Consider the following 17,282-nt stretch of genomic DNA (forward strand, 5'->3'; position numbering starts at 1 on the left):
GAACCCCTGTCCTAAAAGAATTTTGGTGCTTGGATGTAGGAGCAGTAGTACAGTACTTTTTAACTGATAATTGTGGAATAATAAAAGATTACGCTCATTGTGATTGGCTCAAAAACTATACCTTGTTGCTGGTGATTTTTCTGTGGAGGATGATGGGATTTTATCCTCTTGAAACTCTCTATTTAAAACATTTTTATTTTTTCCACTCTTTGGGATCACATTCCATTTTTTGGGTTGTTTCTGCTATTGTACTATGCTAATATTAATGTATGAGTTTGAAAAATATGAACAATCATAATTCAGTTTGCCTATGATTATTTCTTTGTTTTGGAAATTATATATAGATTCATTTTTCCTCCTAGGAACCATTGGAGAAGCAGTTGTATAATCCAACCAATCTTATTGCTGACTTCAGCAAACCTGAGGTTAGTTTATTTGGAATATATAAAGATAATTGAGCTTAAAAATAATTTATTGAATGCACATGAATTAAATTAATTTTATTTATATGCTGTTTTTTTTCAAAATAGTACTTAAAATAGTGAAAAATCAACATAAATCCATTTAAATAAATAATATTTTTCAAATATTTAGATTCAGCAAAACATTCAACATTATGATGACATAAACTAAATTTAATACAAATCAATATAGAACAAAATGAACAGGCTAATAAATAACAATTGAAGATAAGATGTGCTATCATCTACTAATTCTAATTCATCTACTAATACTAATTCATTTCAAGTACCATAGCAGAGTAGAATAAATAAATTCACGAATTCTTAACTTTATTCTGTTGACTTTTTCCATTTATTTATTTGGTTGGTTAATTTGGTAAATTTATATAGTGACACATCTCATGTATGTGATTTTGGGCAGCAAGCAAAGTTAACAACACATTAGAAACATATAAAAATACAAAGCATTTAAAACATTCAAAGCAATAAATCCATTAAGACCATATAGTGTAAATTTTGCATAGTCACAATATTGGATCCCTAGATCAGATGGTAAAGCCATGTTTCCAGGCTTTATTTAAATATTACTATTTAATATTAGTCATCCACATACAGGCACATATGTGTATATATAGGAGTTGCATATGTGATTGTGGAGCTTGTAGATTTGGTGGTCTAGATTCTAGAGCAGGGTATCAAACTCAATCCTGTCACAGACTGCATCAGGATTTTGTTTTCCCTTGGGGGAGCTGGGGTGGGTGTGGCCTAGTCATTGCAGCCAACTGGGTGGGCATTGCCAAGCCCAGGGCGGCAGGGCTGGGGTCTCACTGTCTCTGGAACAGCCAGTGGGCCAACTCCACATCTGTTCTAGAGTATTATTGATTTGAGATGGAGGAAACCTATTACATCTAATAACTAAAGTTGTGATGTTCAGTGGCAACAAGATTTGGAAGAGTACAAAGCAATTCTGACAGTTTACAGGAAGATTGGAGGGGCAAGGTTGTCAGGTGACTTAATGGAAGTTGGCAGCTGATTGGCTCCATGAGCTTGATGCTGGTGCCCTTGGTTGAAGTCCTGGGACATCAATAAAAGTAATGAATGAGCCAAATTTGCAGAACCAAGGAGCCTTAAAATACATAGCCATTCAGTTTTGCCAGAATTTGAGCCAAGCCTGTTCTCCCCATCCAGTCTCACACAACCTCTAGGCTTTGGACATCATTTGGTTGTTCTAAGATGGGTGTCGGCAACCCATGGCTCCGGAGCTGCATGCGGCTCTTTGAGCCCTCTGCTGTGGCTCCCTGTCAGGTGATTCCACCACTGGCTGCCCTCGCTCTCCCATTCCAGTCACTCCTTGCCTTGCTTGAAAAGTTAAGGGCGACGGCAGGGGATTGAGAAGGGGCCGGGGCTGATTCTCCGTCACTCACTCTTGCTGGAGCTTCTTCCGGCCCTTGTTGGTGCTGGGCATGCCTCGGTCGCTTGGGGAAATGCCTCAGTTGCTTGGGGAGATGCGCAACCTGCTCTCTGCACCAAGACACTGGCCTGACCCAGCAGCAACCAACGCTGGCTAACTTGAGGGTTGGGGTGGGAATGGGATCTGAGAGGAAGAGACGATGGAAAGGGGGACGGGTCTGCAGCATCCAGCCATGGCTTTAAAACTTGCACGGGGGACTTTCCCCATCTGGAGGACACTTTTCAATGAAAGCCGATGGTGGCACCACTCTGCTGGAGGAGTAAAGAAGCTCAGGGCAGCAGGAAAAGGGGGCTGGCCCCGCTGAACCTTGCATGCCCACATAAGGGTCAGGCTTGGAGAAAGCCAGAGCACCCTCACCAAGGACGCTCACCCATCAGCCAGTCTCCCCCTCTCTCTGTATCTCTCTCTCTCTCTGTCTGTCTGTCTCTCTCTGTCTGTCTCTCTCTCTCTCTCTCTGCCCTAATGACCGGTTGGGTAGGCTAGAGAGGTCATGTGACTGGGTGGGAGTGAGTGACATTGAGTTGGCCATGCCCACCCAGGTTTTGTGGCTCCTGGTGTTTTCTTTTCTGTGGGAAACAGGTCCAAATGGCTTTTTGAGTGTTTAAGTTTGCAGACCCCTCTTCTAAGGCAAAGATATATATTTTGGTATCATTAACCTACTGATGATACTACACTTTGTATCAACATATGATCTTTGTGGCTTCTGAGGCTTTACTTGCTTCATGGAATAGCATCCCCCCCCCCCCCGCCCCTGCTGCAGTGATCTAGGTGACTCTGAACATTTGGCTGTTTCTCCAGTCTTTTGGGTCAGGCAGTTAGCTAAGCTCTTTTGGTGATGTGGTTTTGTTTGGAGGGTTATTGTTTCATTACTGCATTATGAGCTTAAAATGGTAGTTGTCATGGCTTTAAACTTAGTATACTATTCAGATTTACTGCTGTCAGATGGGAGGCTCTATAAATTGTATGTATATATGAAAGTATGTGTGTACACACACACATCCATACATAGAAAAAGCAACGTTATATATATTAATGCCAGAATACTGCTTGCTGAGTTGACTATCCCCTTAAAATCCTTAAGTCATTAATTATATTTAAAAATAAATAAGCTGTAAAAGAAAAAATGTACTTGTGAAAATAATTTATTTAAGTCTCTTATGGAGATTTGCAAAAAAGAATATGGCAGATATTTGGAAAAGAAGCTCAAGCTGGATATGACTGTAAATTAAATTGAACAAAAACAAAATGAATTTTGTAGCATGTTCTAGAAATAGGATTTATTAGGATTAGTGTCCATTTTGTCAGATTTGTTAACATTAAAGATGCCAGTATGTATTTTGCTCAGAGGGCTTTAAACTATGAAAGCTTATGCCATAATAAATCATTTAGACTTTACTGCCAGAAGATTTGTTGGGGTTTTTGTTGTATAACAACATAATATAGTTACCGTGTTTCTCCAAAAATAAGACCCTATCTTATATTGCCTTATTTTTGGGAAAGTCTATTATTTTGGGGCTCATGGAGCAAGATGGGGCTCCTCTTGCTGTCTTACCTGATTTCTAGCTCTGCATTTAAATATGTTTGAGGAGGGCTTATTTTCAGGGGGAGGCTTATTATAGCGCATGTGCTCAAAAGCCCGATTGGGTTTATTATCAGGGGATGTCTTATTTTTGGGGAAACAGGTATACTTTGGAAAACTATATTTTTTAACCTTGTACTGTACAATATTTGTTCTTTTTATAGGCACCTCTACAGATTCATATTGCTATGCTTGCTTTGAATGAATTTCAGGAGAGTTTTGCTCGCATGCCAAACATTGGGTAAATACATGAATAATCATAGTTACATAAATATTATAATTAAGTAGATGTAAATTTTAATAGATTTATATTTGCTTATTTCTTGATTTGATTAAGTTAAATTGCAATTTTATGCATACTTAACTTTTTATTTAAGTCTTATTTATTACAATGGAGTTGAAGTGGTTTAATTGTAAATAAGATAAGATAACCTTTATTGTCACTTTTTTCTGTGAACACACATACATGCATATGCACATACATATACATATACCTATGATATCTATATCTGTCTATCTATATCTATGCATGTGTATATACATATATACTATTTGTACGTATGTATACACACACATATACATACATATAGATATTAATCACATAATCACAGACCATTTAGAATACATAGTAGAAAAAAGTATTGAGCCTCAGTGGCGCAGTGGTTAGAGTGCAGTACTGCAGGCTACTTCTGCTGATTGCTGGCTGTCTGCAATTTGGCAGTTCAAATCCCACCAAGATAGACTCATTCTTCTATCTTTCCAAAGTGTGTAAAATGAGAACCCAAATTGTTGGGGGCAATATGCTGACTCTGTAAACTGCTTAGAAAGGGCTGTAAAACACTGTAAAGCAGTATATAAGTCTAAGTGCTATTGCTATTGAGAGTTAAGGTTAATATTATAAGCTACTACAGAATCTAGCTGTTTCTGCTTCAGATATTGTGAAGCTTTCTCCAGGAAGGTAATAAAGAAAACAAGTCATGGAGAGGATGTGTAGCATCCCAGACAATACTGCCGACCTGGTCAAGCAGCACCTATATGCTATAGAAGGAATTGAACTTTCAATAATCTTTTTTGGATAGGAGGAATTGAACTTTCAATAACCTTTTCTGCAATCCTTACCACTCTGAACAGCCTTTCTGTAGAAAACAGTAATACTTCCAAACCACACACACACACACACACACATACACACACACACACACACACACACAATACAACAGTCATCTCTCTATAGAAAGTGGTAAGGATAGTGGAAGGAAGATATGTTCTTCTCATACGTCACAGAAAATACAGGTGCTGCTGTGTCCGCTTCGTGTCTCACTGATTGAGGACCAAGCTAATCCCTCGTCAGTTGCACTCCCAAAACCTTGATACTACTAACCATAGTGTATTTATAGTTGAAGCATTAATACACAAAGGTGTATGGCTGTGCTTGCCCTTTCTGAAAGCAACAATGATTTCTTATTTTTCCTATATTTAAAAACAGGCTGTTTTTATTACACCAATAATAAACACTCTACCTCCCTCCTTCCAGTAATCACTTCAATATCATCCTGCATAAGACCCACTACTGTTGTACCATCTGCATCCTTCACAATGTGGTTTGTAGCAAACCTTTCACAACAGTCATGGGTTAGCAAGATGAACAACAGCGGACTTAGGACACAGCTCTTAGGACACGTAGTGTTAAAAATATTAACCCCAACTCGCACATACTGGGGCCTATCAATGAGAAAATTAAAATCGAATTGCGCAAAACAGTATTGAAGTCTAAAAGGCCCACTTTATTTACTAAATACAGAGGAATAATCACATTAAATGCCAAACTAAAGTCAACAAATAGCATTCGCACATGAGTATTTCTTTCCTCTAAGTGTGCCAAGCTCAGATGGAGAACATAGGAAATAGCATCCTCAATGGAACAATTTGGACGATAAGCAAATTGAAGTGAGTCATTTGCTGCAGGGAGGCTGGATACAAAAAAGTCCTTTATCAGCCTTTCAAAATATTTCATAATGATGGACATAAGTGCAACCAGACAGTAATCATTAAGACCTGTGATTGGAGACTTTTTTGGCACTGGCAAAATAATGGCAGTCTTAAAACACAATGAAACCACCGCCCGTTGCAATGAAAGATTGAAAATATCTGTAAGAACACAAGCCAGCTCATCAGCCCATTCCCTAAGAACACGCTAGGAATGTTATATGGTCCTGCTGCTTTCCGAATGTTAACTTTCCATAATGTCATTCAGACAGAGGTAACATCAAAGCTAAGCACTTTCTCATCAGGATAGGGCACAGCTTTCCTTGCAGGGGTACTATTTGATGCCTCAAATCTTCCCAAAAAAAAAAAAAGTGTTCAGCTCATTTAAAAAGGTCCAAGTCATCCTTACAATATGAGACAGTTTAGTGTAGTTAAAGCATCAGGCTAAAAATTGGGAGATTATAAATTATAGTCTTGTCTTGGGCACAAAGCTATCTGGGAAACATTTGGCCAGTCTTTCTTGCTCAACTCTAGAAAAATCTTGCCCAAACCTGCAGGGATTAGTCTTGGAAGTTGGCAGGAGCCAACACTGGCACCAACAAAAAGTATTTTTTCTCTCTCTTTCAGAAAGCAGGAGGAGTTAAAGCTCAGTGTCTAATTCAGCAATTAATTGAGGTTTAATTTAATTAATTAATTTTTTGCATTTGCTTTTGGACAAGTTACTGTTTTCAGTAGGTTTTCATTCTATCGATGTTTCAGGACTGATGGACAGGTCCAACTTTCTGGATCCAGAAGATAGTTGTACAAACCTAACTTGTTTCAGGCTATTCTGCCCTGGAAACACTTGAAAACTGTCTATTATTTATTCTATATGCCATCTGATCAGGTAGAATCTTCCATTATCCTTGATCTGGTGGAATAATTGAGGAAATTAAAGTATTAAATTTCACTGTAGCTCAGAAAAACTGCAACCCATTTGACTATTTCAGAAACGTAAATTAATAACTCAAGCAAAGGTTGGGCAGTCATCTGTTGAGGGTGGTTTTCTTTGGTTTACTATATAGAGGAGCTTAGGTTTAATGGCAAAATGGTCCCTTCCAACCCTATGATTCTATCTCTTGGCCTGTTTTTCTTTCTTTAAACAAAAACATCTTCATTCATCTATCATCATGAAAGCCTTCCAAAATCGAGATATAAAAACAATTTAAAAGCTTTCCTACAATGTGAATTTTCAGCAATTGTGCTGTTGTATTTTGTGCTAGGGTAGAATTTCAGTCTACAATGTCATGGAAATCTTAGGATCCCGAGGCATGAATAGCATATAACAGAATAGTTGGAAGGGACTTTGGAGGTCTTCTAATCCAACTCCCTGATTAGGCAAGAAACCTTACACTATTTCAGACAAATGGTTATCCAATCTCTTCTTAAAAGCTTCCAGTGTTGGAGCATTTACAACATCTGGAGGTAAGTTGTTCCACTGATTAATTGTTCTAACTGTCATTAGTAGTAGTGAGGGATAGCAGGGGGAGAAGATATCTTCTGATTTTACTTTCTTGATTTCAGCATCAAATGTGTCAGAATACTTCAAGGAGGCACATGGAGCTCAATGAATCAGCCTCCCACTTATTAGATTCTGTTAATAGTAGATGTCAACCCAAATATTATCCTAATTTTAATTGAAAGAGTTTTTACACTTTATTGAGCAGTTGCTTTCTGTTTGTGCCAAATCTCATAATCCTTATGACTTTACTATACTAGAATAGCATTCTTTATATGCTATAACCTTTGCACAGGTTCGCCTGGTGCACCAATTGGGACCCTACTTAGATCAGGAGGCTCTCCTCACAGTCACTCATGCTCTTGTCACCTCACGGTTAGATTATTGCAACGCGCTCTACATGGGGCTACCCTTGAAGAGTGTTCAGAGACTACAGTTGGTCCAGAATGCAACTGCGCGAGCTGTTGTGGTGCACCTAGATAAACCCACATTACACCAATTCTCCGCGAGCTGCATTGGCTCCCTATTGGTCTCCGGGCATAATTCAAGGTGTTGGTTATTACCTTTAAAGCCCTACATGGCTCAGGAACAGGCTATCTTCGAGACCACCTTCTACCGCATAGCTCCCAGCGACTGGTAAGATCCCACAGAGTTGGTCTCCTCCGGGTCCCGTCAGCTAAACAATGCTGGCTGGCGGGCCCGCAGGGGAGGGCCTTCTCTGTGGCTGCCCCAGCTCTCTGGAACCAGTTACCTCCTGAGATCCGGACTACCCCCACCCTATTGGCCTTCTGGAAAGTGGTGAAGACCTGGCTTTTCTGGCAGGCTGGGGCCGTTGATCTCGCTGTTGCAATCTTGCGAGATCCGGCCATGAATGGTGTGCATGGGCTTAATGTTTTTAAAATGTTTTTATAATGTTTTTAAATAATTTTTCTATGTTCATTGGTCGCATTATTTTTGCTGTAAGCCGTCCAGAGTCCCTTGGGAGTTGGGCGGCATAGAAATGCGTTAAATTAAATTAAATTAAATTAAATTAAATTAAATTAAATTAAATTAAATTAAATTAAAACAAATTGGTGGAAGGAACCACCCCAAATGACCAATCTGCATTACCTTTTTGTCTGTATAAATTAATCCAGTATTTATTTCCAGAATTAAAATAAACTATTGGTATAAAAAAAATCTAAAACGTTCTGTGATCAAATTAGCCATTTTAAAGAGCAAATGAAGATGAAAAAGAAAGAATTCTGTCTGAAATTAAGTGATAGGTAGCAGCAACAAATTCCCTTTTCCAAAGCAGCAGTAACTATTTTTAAAAAGTTCAATAATGTCAGATTTTTTTTCAGCCCAGTACCTTTCAAATATTTTGGGATTATAATTTTCAGAAATCAGAATTTATTGATTAAGAAGATTTCAAATATTGGATGAGCTATTTCTATTCTACTTTTCCAGGGATTTAAAAATTTTAAAATACATGTTAATGCTTATTATTATTATTATGTTTCTATTTTTATGCAATTCCCCTGGTGTTAATTTTTTTTTTAAATTTGATATCAAGATTGCAGTTTATTTTTTATTTCTTCATACTATAAAGTTTTATTGTACAGCATTTAGGTCTTGTTATTGTGGATATTTTATATTTTATGTTTATCTGCTGATAGTCTGCATAATTCAGCAGCATACAAATTTAATAAATAATACAGCCACATGTCTATGGAGATTCTCAGTTATCCAGGTCATGGTTGTACAGTTGCCTCTTGAAAAAGCACCTTTGGGACAATATATCCACATTTGCCTATGCCAAGTCCTCAATAGATAAACAGAAGATAAAAGCTAATACCAGATATCAAACAATGTTTGATAATGTTTTTAAAAGTAGCATAAGGTTGCTACATTATTTTTGTTTTGCCTCTAGATGTCTTCAAGATGCTGAAGAAATGGTGAAGATAGCTCTGTCCTTAAATAAAATGCTGGAAGGCAAGGTAATTCCTTTAAAGATCAGTAATACTTAAAACTTTTTAGTTTATTTTTCAGTTCACTTTTCTTGAGAGCAAATGAGACTCCCACATGTATGTTTGAAAGTTCTGTTACTGTGGTGCACCATGTTGGCTAATAAATTACAATTTATAAATACAAAGGGAGTTACGATTACTATATATTTCTAAATATTTCTGCCAAGAATATTAAACAGATTACCACAGTTGTTTTGAATTAGGCATCTCTGAACACTGGTGATATGTTAACTATGAAAGTTAAGTGGAGACCTGTATATGACAAATTCTGTTCCAGTTTAGGTAGAGAATTGTACAGTATGTATGGGTACTTCTCACTTAATGACAGTAATTGGACTGGAATTTCAGTTTCTAATTGACACAGTAATAAATCATGACATCACATTATCATATCACTTTGTGATGCCCATCTGGGCAGTTCCCATTGCTATTGCTAAGGGAAAATTGTGGTTTATTAAGCAAGGATCTCACTACTCAATAAGTAGTAACTTTCTGCCAACTTCCCTCAAGCAAAGTTAATGGGGAAGTCACTGGAAATTGTATGTCCTGGGCAGTGGTGGGTTTCAAAAATTGTAACTACCAGTTCTGTGGGTATGGCTTGATGGGCATGGCTTGGTGGGCATGGCAGGGGAAGGATACTGTAAAATCTCCATTCCCACCCCACTCTAGGGGAAGGTCATTGCAAAATCCCCATTTCCTTCTGATCAGCTGGGATTTGGGAGGCAAAAAATAGATGGGGGCGGGGCCAGTCAGAATTTTTACTACCGGTTCTCCGAACTACTCAAAAATTCTGCTACCGGTTCTCCAGAACTAGTCAGAACCTGCTGAAACCCACCTCTGGTCCTGGGTGGCTTGCAGGTAAGTCAAAAGGCAGGGGAACACTAGGAATGAGGTGTGGAATGCTGTGGTAAGTGCTTGTGGGCTGGTTAGGGATTGCTGCCATGCCATGTGGGTGTGAATGAGTTGGGGAGAGAATCCTGCAGCATGATCTTGTGCTTTGTAGCAGGGCAATTGTTTTTATACCACAGTTATTTATTTTTAAAATTGTAGAGCTGCTTTTTCATATGATACCTCTTTGCCAGATTATGATTACAGTGGTGAGAAGAAGGCTGAATTTGAATGAGGAATGAATTCTGGATGAGTTGTTGGATAGCTGTTTTTTATAGAATTTGTATATGTTTTCATATCTGGAATATTTTTTTTGTTTTTAATTATAGCATCAAGTAAATGAAGACATTGTGAAATGGCTATCAAGGATGGCTCAGGGCTCTTTAGCTCCTCTCACAGCTGCACTTGGTGGTATTGCTAGTCAGGAAGTCTTAAAAGCAGTGACTGGAAAGTTTTCTCCCCTGCAGCAATGGGTAATGGCTTATTGCTTTTGAATTGAGTGACTCATGTTTGTGACTGATTTCAAATAATAGACTAAGTATAATATAATGTATTGGGTTTTAGTCTTGTGTGCTGTGGGCATTTAGCCATTGTTTAATAAACCATGTTTTTTGTGAAGAATGTATGGCCCGAGGCATTAATGCTTATATAGTGTCAAATGTCTGAAGTGCAACCTTCTCAAAATAATTTTTATATGATATAAGGGGAATATTTTTTAAATAAATGACTAAAGAATAATACTTTTTACTTTTATTATTTTGAAAGTAAATTATTGTATTTTTCGGTCTATAAAACGCACTTCTCCCCCCCCAAAAAAGTGGGTGGAAATGTCTGTGCGTCTTATAGAGTGAATGTTGCCGAAGCCCCACCCACCCGCCAGCCCCCATCCTTCGGCCTCTGCCTCCCAGCAATTTGCCTCCTTACAGCAAACAGCAAACAGCCTGGTCAGCTTCAGCATAGCCTGATTTAGCATGAGCGGCTAATTGGTGGTTGGATCAGCCTCCCGGAATACCACCAATCAGCTGTTCCAGGCTGCAGGGATAGCTGCCGCCCATCGGCGCCAGCGCCACCCATCGCTGCTGCCACTATTGCCGCCTCCATGCACCCCATTTTTGGCCTCCATGCACCCCGTTTTCTGCCTCAGCGCACCCCATTTTCTGCCTCAGCGCACCCCATTTTCTGCCTCCGTGCACCCGATTTTCAGCCTCCATACGTCCCCTTTTTGGCACGTTTCAGGTGACGGGGATCCAATCAGCTGCTCATGCTAAATCAGGCTGTACTGAAGTTGACCAGCCTGTTGGCTGTTTGCTGCAAGGAGGCAAATTACTGGGAGGCAGAGGCAGATTTTTTTTTCTTGTTTTCCTCCCCAAAAGCTAGGTGCATCTTATAGTCTGAAGCGTCTTACAGTCCAAAAAATATGATAAATCATATATAAGATTTGTTGTCTTATCCACTGTTGTTTTGGAGTACCATATATGGTGTATTTTTAATAACACTGCAAATTTTGCTTAATTTAACAAAATGTGATTCACTGATGTGTGTTTAAATAAGCCATGCTTAACAAACTAGATGAAGAAAGTATGTAAAAAAGTGTGGTATGATCACTGATTGCCTTCAGCTATAGCACAAAGAAGGAGATGGTGAATAAATCCTGTTTCTACGTTTTCCTTTTCTTTCCTGTTGTTCCTTACTTAGAGGACTTAACTAAAGAATGGATAACTGATAATCTTCCTAATGTTGTTGAATTACAATTTTGAGCAACACCAGGCAGTCAACAATCTATAGCATAGGATGTTGGGACTTTTAGCTCATTAATATAAGGGGTGCCACAGTTTTCCCATGCCTGGTATCATTTTTAATGTTACTTTTAAGTAACCACAATGTGCTGTTGAACTGCTAAACCGTGCTTTAGGTAAAACCATTCTAAACCAAGATTGTAGTTCTGACTTGGACAGTTCAAACAATAGTTTAACAATTCCTCCAAATGGAGTGAATTATATCACATATGTTGGAGATCTTATATTTATGCCTTCTGATTGCAGTTATGAGCTGATTGAAATGTGGACAAAGGTTCTGTTTACTTTAATTATAGGATGAAGCCAAATTCAGTGACAATATTCTTTAGAGTGGAAATTGTTTAATACCCAATTATAACACATGTATTTGCTGTAATGAATTCATTAATCATTAATTCATCCTGAAATTTGAAAGTTATTATTTGGTACTGACTGAAAATAATATAGGGATAGAATTACATTTAAATTTCTGGAGCAAATACCAATATATTTTATATAAATATTTTTTACTGAAAGTGAAATCAATAAACTTTAAAGGAATTTAGTTTTCAAATAAGAATTATCTTAATTTACAGTTACATTGTTCATCACTTGAGACTTTCAAGAAAAGATTGGACTGCCATTTGTCAGAAATGGTGTAGGGTCTCCTGTTTGAATGGGGGGTTGGACTAGATGACCTATAAGATCCCTTCCAACTCTGTTAATCTGTTAATCTATAATTTGTATATAAAGTATGTGTTTTCTTAAATAATCACAGAAGTTCAACTATGGAGAGATGGAAGGAGCATTAAGCTTCTTCTGTGGTGAGAGATCAGGCTGTACTGTCTTACCAAAGTGTGGACTCCCTGGTTCTCTGAATTTGGTTATTTGCTTACAAATATTTTGTTATCTAAATATGTTAGCGCTAATGAGCATGGAGTTTTCTCCCTGTTTATATACAGTAACTTTGTCTGCCAGTGTTGGTGGGGGTGTAGTTTTTCTCCTTGGTAATTTCTTGATTAGGGTATTGTTTTCTGCTTTATAGTTTGTTTGTGTTAATCCCTGCTTATCTGGTTTTGTCATCCTCTGGTTGTAATTATATTTTAAGAATTTTATATTGCCATACAACAATATTTTAAGCTTTACAGATGTTTCAAAAGAGGCACTTCATAACACCTGACTTTTAAATGTATGCAACATTTTCCAGGTTCATTTATAGGCAGGTTTTGACTCATGATTGGTTGTTTAATGACTGTTTGAAGTTACAATGGCTCGGAAAGAGTGCTTTATGATCCATAAAATACTTCCAGCCATTGTAAAACATCATGGGGACCCCTCATGCATCTACGTGATTGTGATCTGAGAACTCAACATTCTATTTTCATTTATGACCAATTGCCAAACATCCCATGATCATATGATCACCATTGACAGTCTTCTCTATTGGCTTTCCCAAGAAGCTGGCAGGGAAGATTCCAAGCTGCTGCTGCCTGCCAAAGGATTTCTCCTCCCCTCTCTGCATGGGGGAGGGGAATCCTTTGCAGGGCTGGAGAAACAAAGGTTAAATGTTTCAGGATCCTTCATTCCTCCAGTCCAGTGCAAGAATTACCTTGGCGCCCAGAGGGAAGGGGACTCCTGTAATGAGTTGGAGAAACAAAGATCCCTGCAGGGACTCTCCTTTGGCAAGCAACAGTTTTGCATCATTTGTTTAATGATTTTTTGTGATTGCTTAATGACTGCAACTAGGAGAGCCATGATTGTGGTCATTGAGGAAAGCAGGTCTTTCACTTAATGACAAGATTGCTCAATAACGAAGTTTACAGTCCCAGTTGTAGTTGCACATCAAGGTTTATCTGTTTTGAAAATTGTTCCTGGTTGTCATTGCCTGCATGTGGATGGCCAGACGAGCTGTCTCTAAAGCACCATTCAGGGCTGGAAAAAGATAAAAATTCTTTAAAGAAGACTGCTTCATTTCTCTATTCCAAATGGTAAAAAGGTGTTTTAAAATAATTTGTGCAGTCCTGATATACAGTCCTGTTTGGAATCTGACCTTGTAATTTGTAATCACTGCATTTCTTTTTATCTATAGCTGTATATTGATGCATTGGAATTAGTCACATTTCCAGAAAAAGTCCATGCTGAAGAATTCCTTCCAAGGTAAATATTTTATGAACTTTTTTTGGTTTCATTAATTATTTTTCTTTATAATATTTCTCTAAAACCAAGTAGATTGACAGATGGTAACTAAACAAAAATGGCCCAGTTAACTTAATGACTTCAAACTTAACTTAAAAACTTAAAATATGTGATCATAATTTTACTAAATCTAAATCCAGTGCTTAATCCCATTCTGTGGTCCTGCAGATGAGTTAGAATTTGTCATCATTTTAGCTAACATAGCAACATAGAAATTGGAGAAGGCTGCTCTAAAGCTTTATTCCATACAGTCTGAAAGCATGTACACTAATTTTAAATATAAGTAAATAGGATAAAACATGGGTGATATGTTCATGCAGTCTGTAGGTTGCCAATATGTGGCTTAAACTCTCAAAAACTGACTATGAATAGTGTGAAGTAATTTTGAAATATGTTTCTTGAAATATTTTTCATTTTTGACATCCTCTGACTTTTATAGGGGAGACAGATACGATGCCCTAAGAGTGTGCATTGGAGATTCCTTGTGCCAGAAATTAAAGAATCTGAATGTTTTCTTAGTAAGTATGACTGATGTTAACTCTTGTCAGAGGGGATTTCTTAAATGGAATGCTAAATGATTTTTCTTAGACAATTTGGGCTTTGTTCTCAGGAATTAAATTTAGAGGTCATCTGTTTTAAAAATTATGGTACTGTTTATTAATTAAAATTTAATCCTAGGCACTAGAATATGTAGTTTACATTATACAGCACATTTATTTAAAAATAGCAGTAGTGATTAATAGTGATCTATATTGTTTTTGATATATTTCACGTGTTAACTTATATTACATATTTCAAAAGCTCTCTAAAATTAGCACCTCTATGTCTTTTTAGGGACAATTGTTAATGTTTTCTTAATTTATCAAAAAAAAATAGCTAATTCTTAATTATGTTAATTAAAGGTCAGAAATGTTATAATATTGTCATGCTTTGACATTTTAGGTTGGGTGTGGTGCAATAGGCTGTGAAATGTTAAAAAATTTTGCACTCCTTGGTGTTGGTACAGGCCAAGAAAGAGGCAAGGTATGTTTCATATTCTAACCTAATTTCAGTTCCTCTGACTATATAGATAATTCTTATTTAACAATCACAATTGGGACTGACAAGTCTGTCACTAGCAATACAGTCAGTAATCAAGGTATCTTGTGTCCAGGATGGATTTTTGACATCACTTCTGCAACTTGTGATTTTAATGGTTTTTCTAATGTCTTTGCTTGTTGGAAGCTGTCTATGAAGCATGAAAATAGCAATCATATAACCACAAGACACTCTGATGGTCATAAAAACCTATCAATTGTGAAGTGCCCAAATCTTGACTCTAGGGACTCTGTGACAGTTGTAAGTGCAAGGACTGTTTATAAAGTTACTTTTTTCAACACCACTGTAACTTCAAATGGTCACTAAACAGGGCAGTTGTTAAGTAAGGATTACCTCTATTGGCAATGCATTTTCCAATAATGTTAAAACAACAAATCCATTATGACTTGGATATAGTAGAAGTTGAAGCCAAGCGTTGGATTGTTGAGCTCTCAAATGTAAAAATTAGTACACATTATTTTTGATGTATAGTTTGTTGTTAAAAAAAAAAGCTAATAACGAAGTTTTTTTTTTTTAATGGGATGACTTGCATTGTTTAAGTAAAGGAATACAATATATAATATTCTGGAAATGTTTTGTTCCCATTTTTAAAATGATGTGACACAAGAAAACAGAATATTTCAAATACTGATTCTGATGTCACAGTTTTGATCACTTTACTGCTAATTCATAATTTCATCAATTGTCCAATATACAGGTTGAAATAACAGATCCGGACTTAATAGAAAAGTCCAATTTGAATAGGCAGTTTCTTTTCCGGCCTCATCACATACAGGTAGGTAGGAGTAATGAGGACAAAATATTAAAGTGATTTGTTAAAAAATTAGCTATTTTAATTAGATATATTTAAATGTGGAACAAATGTTTGGATTTTATTAGAGTAGTACTTCAGTATTGATTTAATTGAATACTAATTGGTTCTAGGCGATGTGATGGGTACTAAAAAGGGTACGTACCAAACAAACCATGTTACTTAAAATGTGAGCCTTTGTTTCGGCTGAGATGGATAGATTTTCTGAATACTTTTGTATGTTTTATTTTTGGTTATTTTTTCACCATGTAATCTTTTAATATAACAGGTGGGGTTTCATACTTAAACTATATACAAGTAATCCTTGATATATGACCTTAATAAAGTCTGCCAATTATGGCCACAAATGGTGACAATTAAGCCTCGCTTAATGACCCCACACCCTACTGTCTGTGATGCTATCATTAGATGAATGGTCATTAAATGAGTATGCAATACCTTTTGGGCGGGGGATGCCCACCACCCAACTGGATCCATAAATGAGACAGACCAGCAGGGTAAGGCTTTGCAAAGCCAAATACAGCCCAGCAGGGGAGCAGCGGGAGCAGGAGAAGAGCCCAGCTAGATTAGGGCCTAACACTGTGTTCCAATGCCAGAAGAACTTCCAAACAGGTTTCTTTACTTGGCCAGTGAAGTTGAGATTATGAATTAGGACTCTGCCCTGATCAGCCAGCTGTCAGGAAACTGCAAACCTCTCCCTACTCTTGCTAGCCTTCGAAAATCAGCTGCCTGCATGCAGAGGCAGCAGTTTTAGGACAAGCTTCCCAAAACCTTTCCCTTGCTTAATCCCCCCCCTCCTCCAGAAACCCTTCAATAAAGGAAACAAAAAGCTGAGAGGGACAGACTTATTGATTCCCCCCCTCCCCCAAATTAGGTGCTGAAACTAAATTCTTCAACTCTGCCCTCTAATCTTGATCCTTTTAAAAGGGGTGCTTGGAAAGAGGCTGATAAAAATCTATAAATTACTTACCTTGCTGAATGACTGTAGTCTTCAGCTTGCCTTTCTCTACATGCTATGGCATTCACCCCAGTCTGCTTACCTTCATGTCATGCCACTGCATCACTCCATGCACCCACATGTACTCTCTAGCATTCATATGCCATCAGCCTGTTTGTGAGCTACCTAAGGAAAGGCTTGTCCTGACTGGAGCTTGCAACTTCCTGCCAGCTTTACTATTGATTTGTTTGTTGGATGCTGACGAAGGTGGAAGTTGCAATCATGTAACAGCAATGGGACTTTCAGGATTATGGGTGTGAAGCAATGCAGTCACATGATATCATACTTTATGGTCACATTGATTACAAACAGAAATTGTAATTCCAATTACTGTTAATCAAGGACTACTTGTAACCTTCACGTTTCAAGATTTGGGGGATTTAAAAAAAAATAATGTTGGTATTAGCTTTAAAATGTTGCTACCTCCCGGTATCATTAATGTGATTCGCAATTATTCATGCTATAGTATTAAATCATTGATGCTCCTGAACATGAAACCAATGTGACACTATA

General features: G+C 37.5%; 1 protein-coding gene across 2 annotated transcripts in view; it reads left to right on the forward strand.

The window, feature by feature from the left end:
• UBA6 (ubiquitin like modifier activating enzyme 6) overlaps positions 1 to 17,282 on the forward strand; it is an 87,207-nt gene that overhangs the window by 48,212 nt on the left and 21,713 nt on the right. For both annotated transcript variants that reach the window (XM_034416292.3, XM_034416293.3), the window contains exons 11-18: positions 363 to 425; positions 3,676 to 3,752; positions 8,908 to 8,974; positions 10,222 to 10,365; positions 13,757 to 13,824; positions 14,303 to 14,381; positions 14,806 to 14,886; positions 15,659 to 15,736. In XM_034416292.3, the coding sequence (XP_034272183.1) occupies positions 363 to 425; positions 3,676 to 3,752; positions 8,908 to 8,974; positions 10,222 to 10,365; positions 13,757 to 13,824; positions 14,303 to 14,381; positions 14,806 to 14,886; positions 15,659 to 15,736 (657 nt within the window). The remainder of the gene's footprint in view (positions 1 to 362; positions 426 to 3,675; positions 3,753 to 8,907; positions 8,975 to 10,221; positions 10,366 to 13,756; positions 13,825 to 14,302; positions 14,382 to 14,805; positions 14,887 to 15,658; positions 15,737 to 17,282) is intronic.

Source organism: Pantherophis guttatus, chromosome 4 (assembly GCF_059756535.1).
Source record: "Pantherophis guttatus breed Tessera chromosome 4, ASM5975653v1, whole genome shotgun sequence".
NCBI lineage: Eukaryota > Metazoa > Chordata > Lepidosauria > Squamata > Colubridae > Pantherophis > Pantherophis guttatus.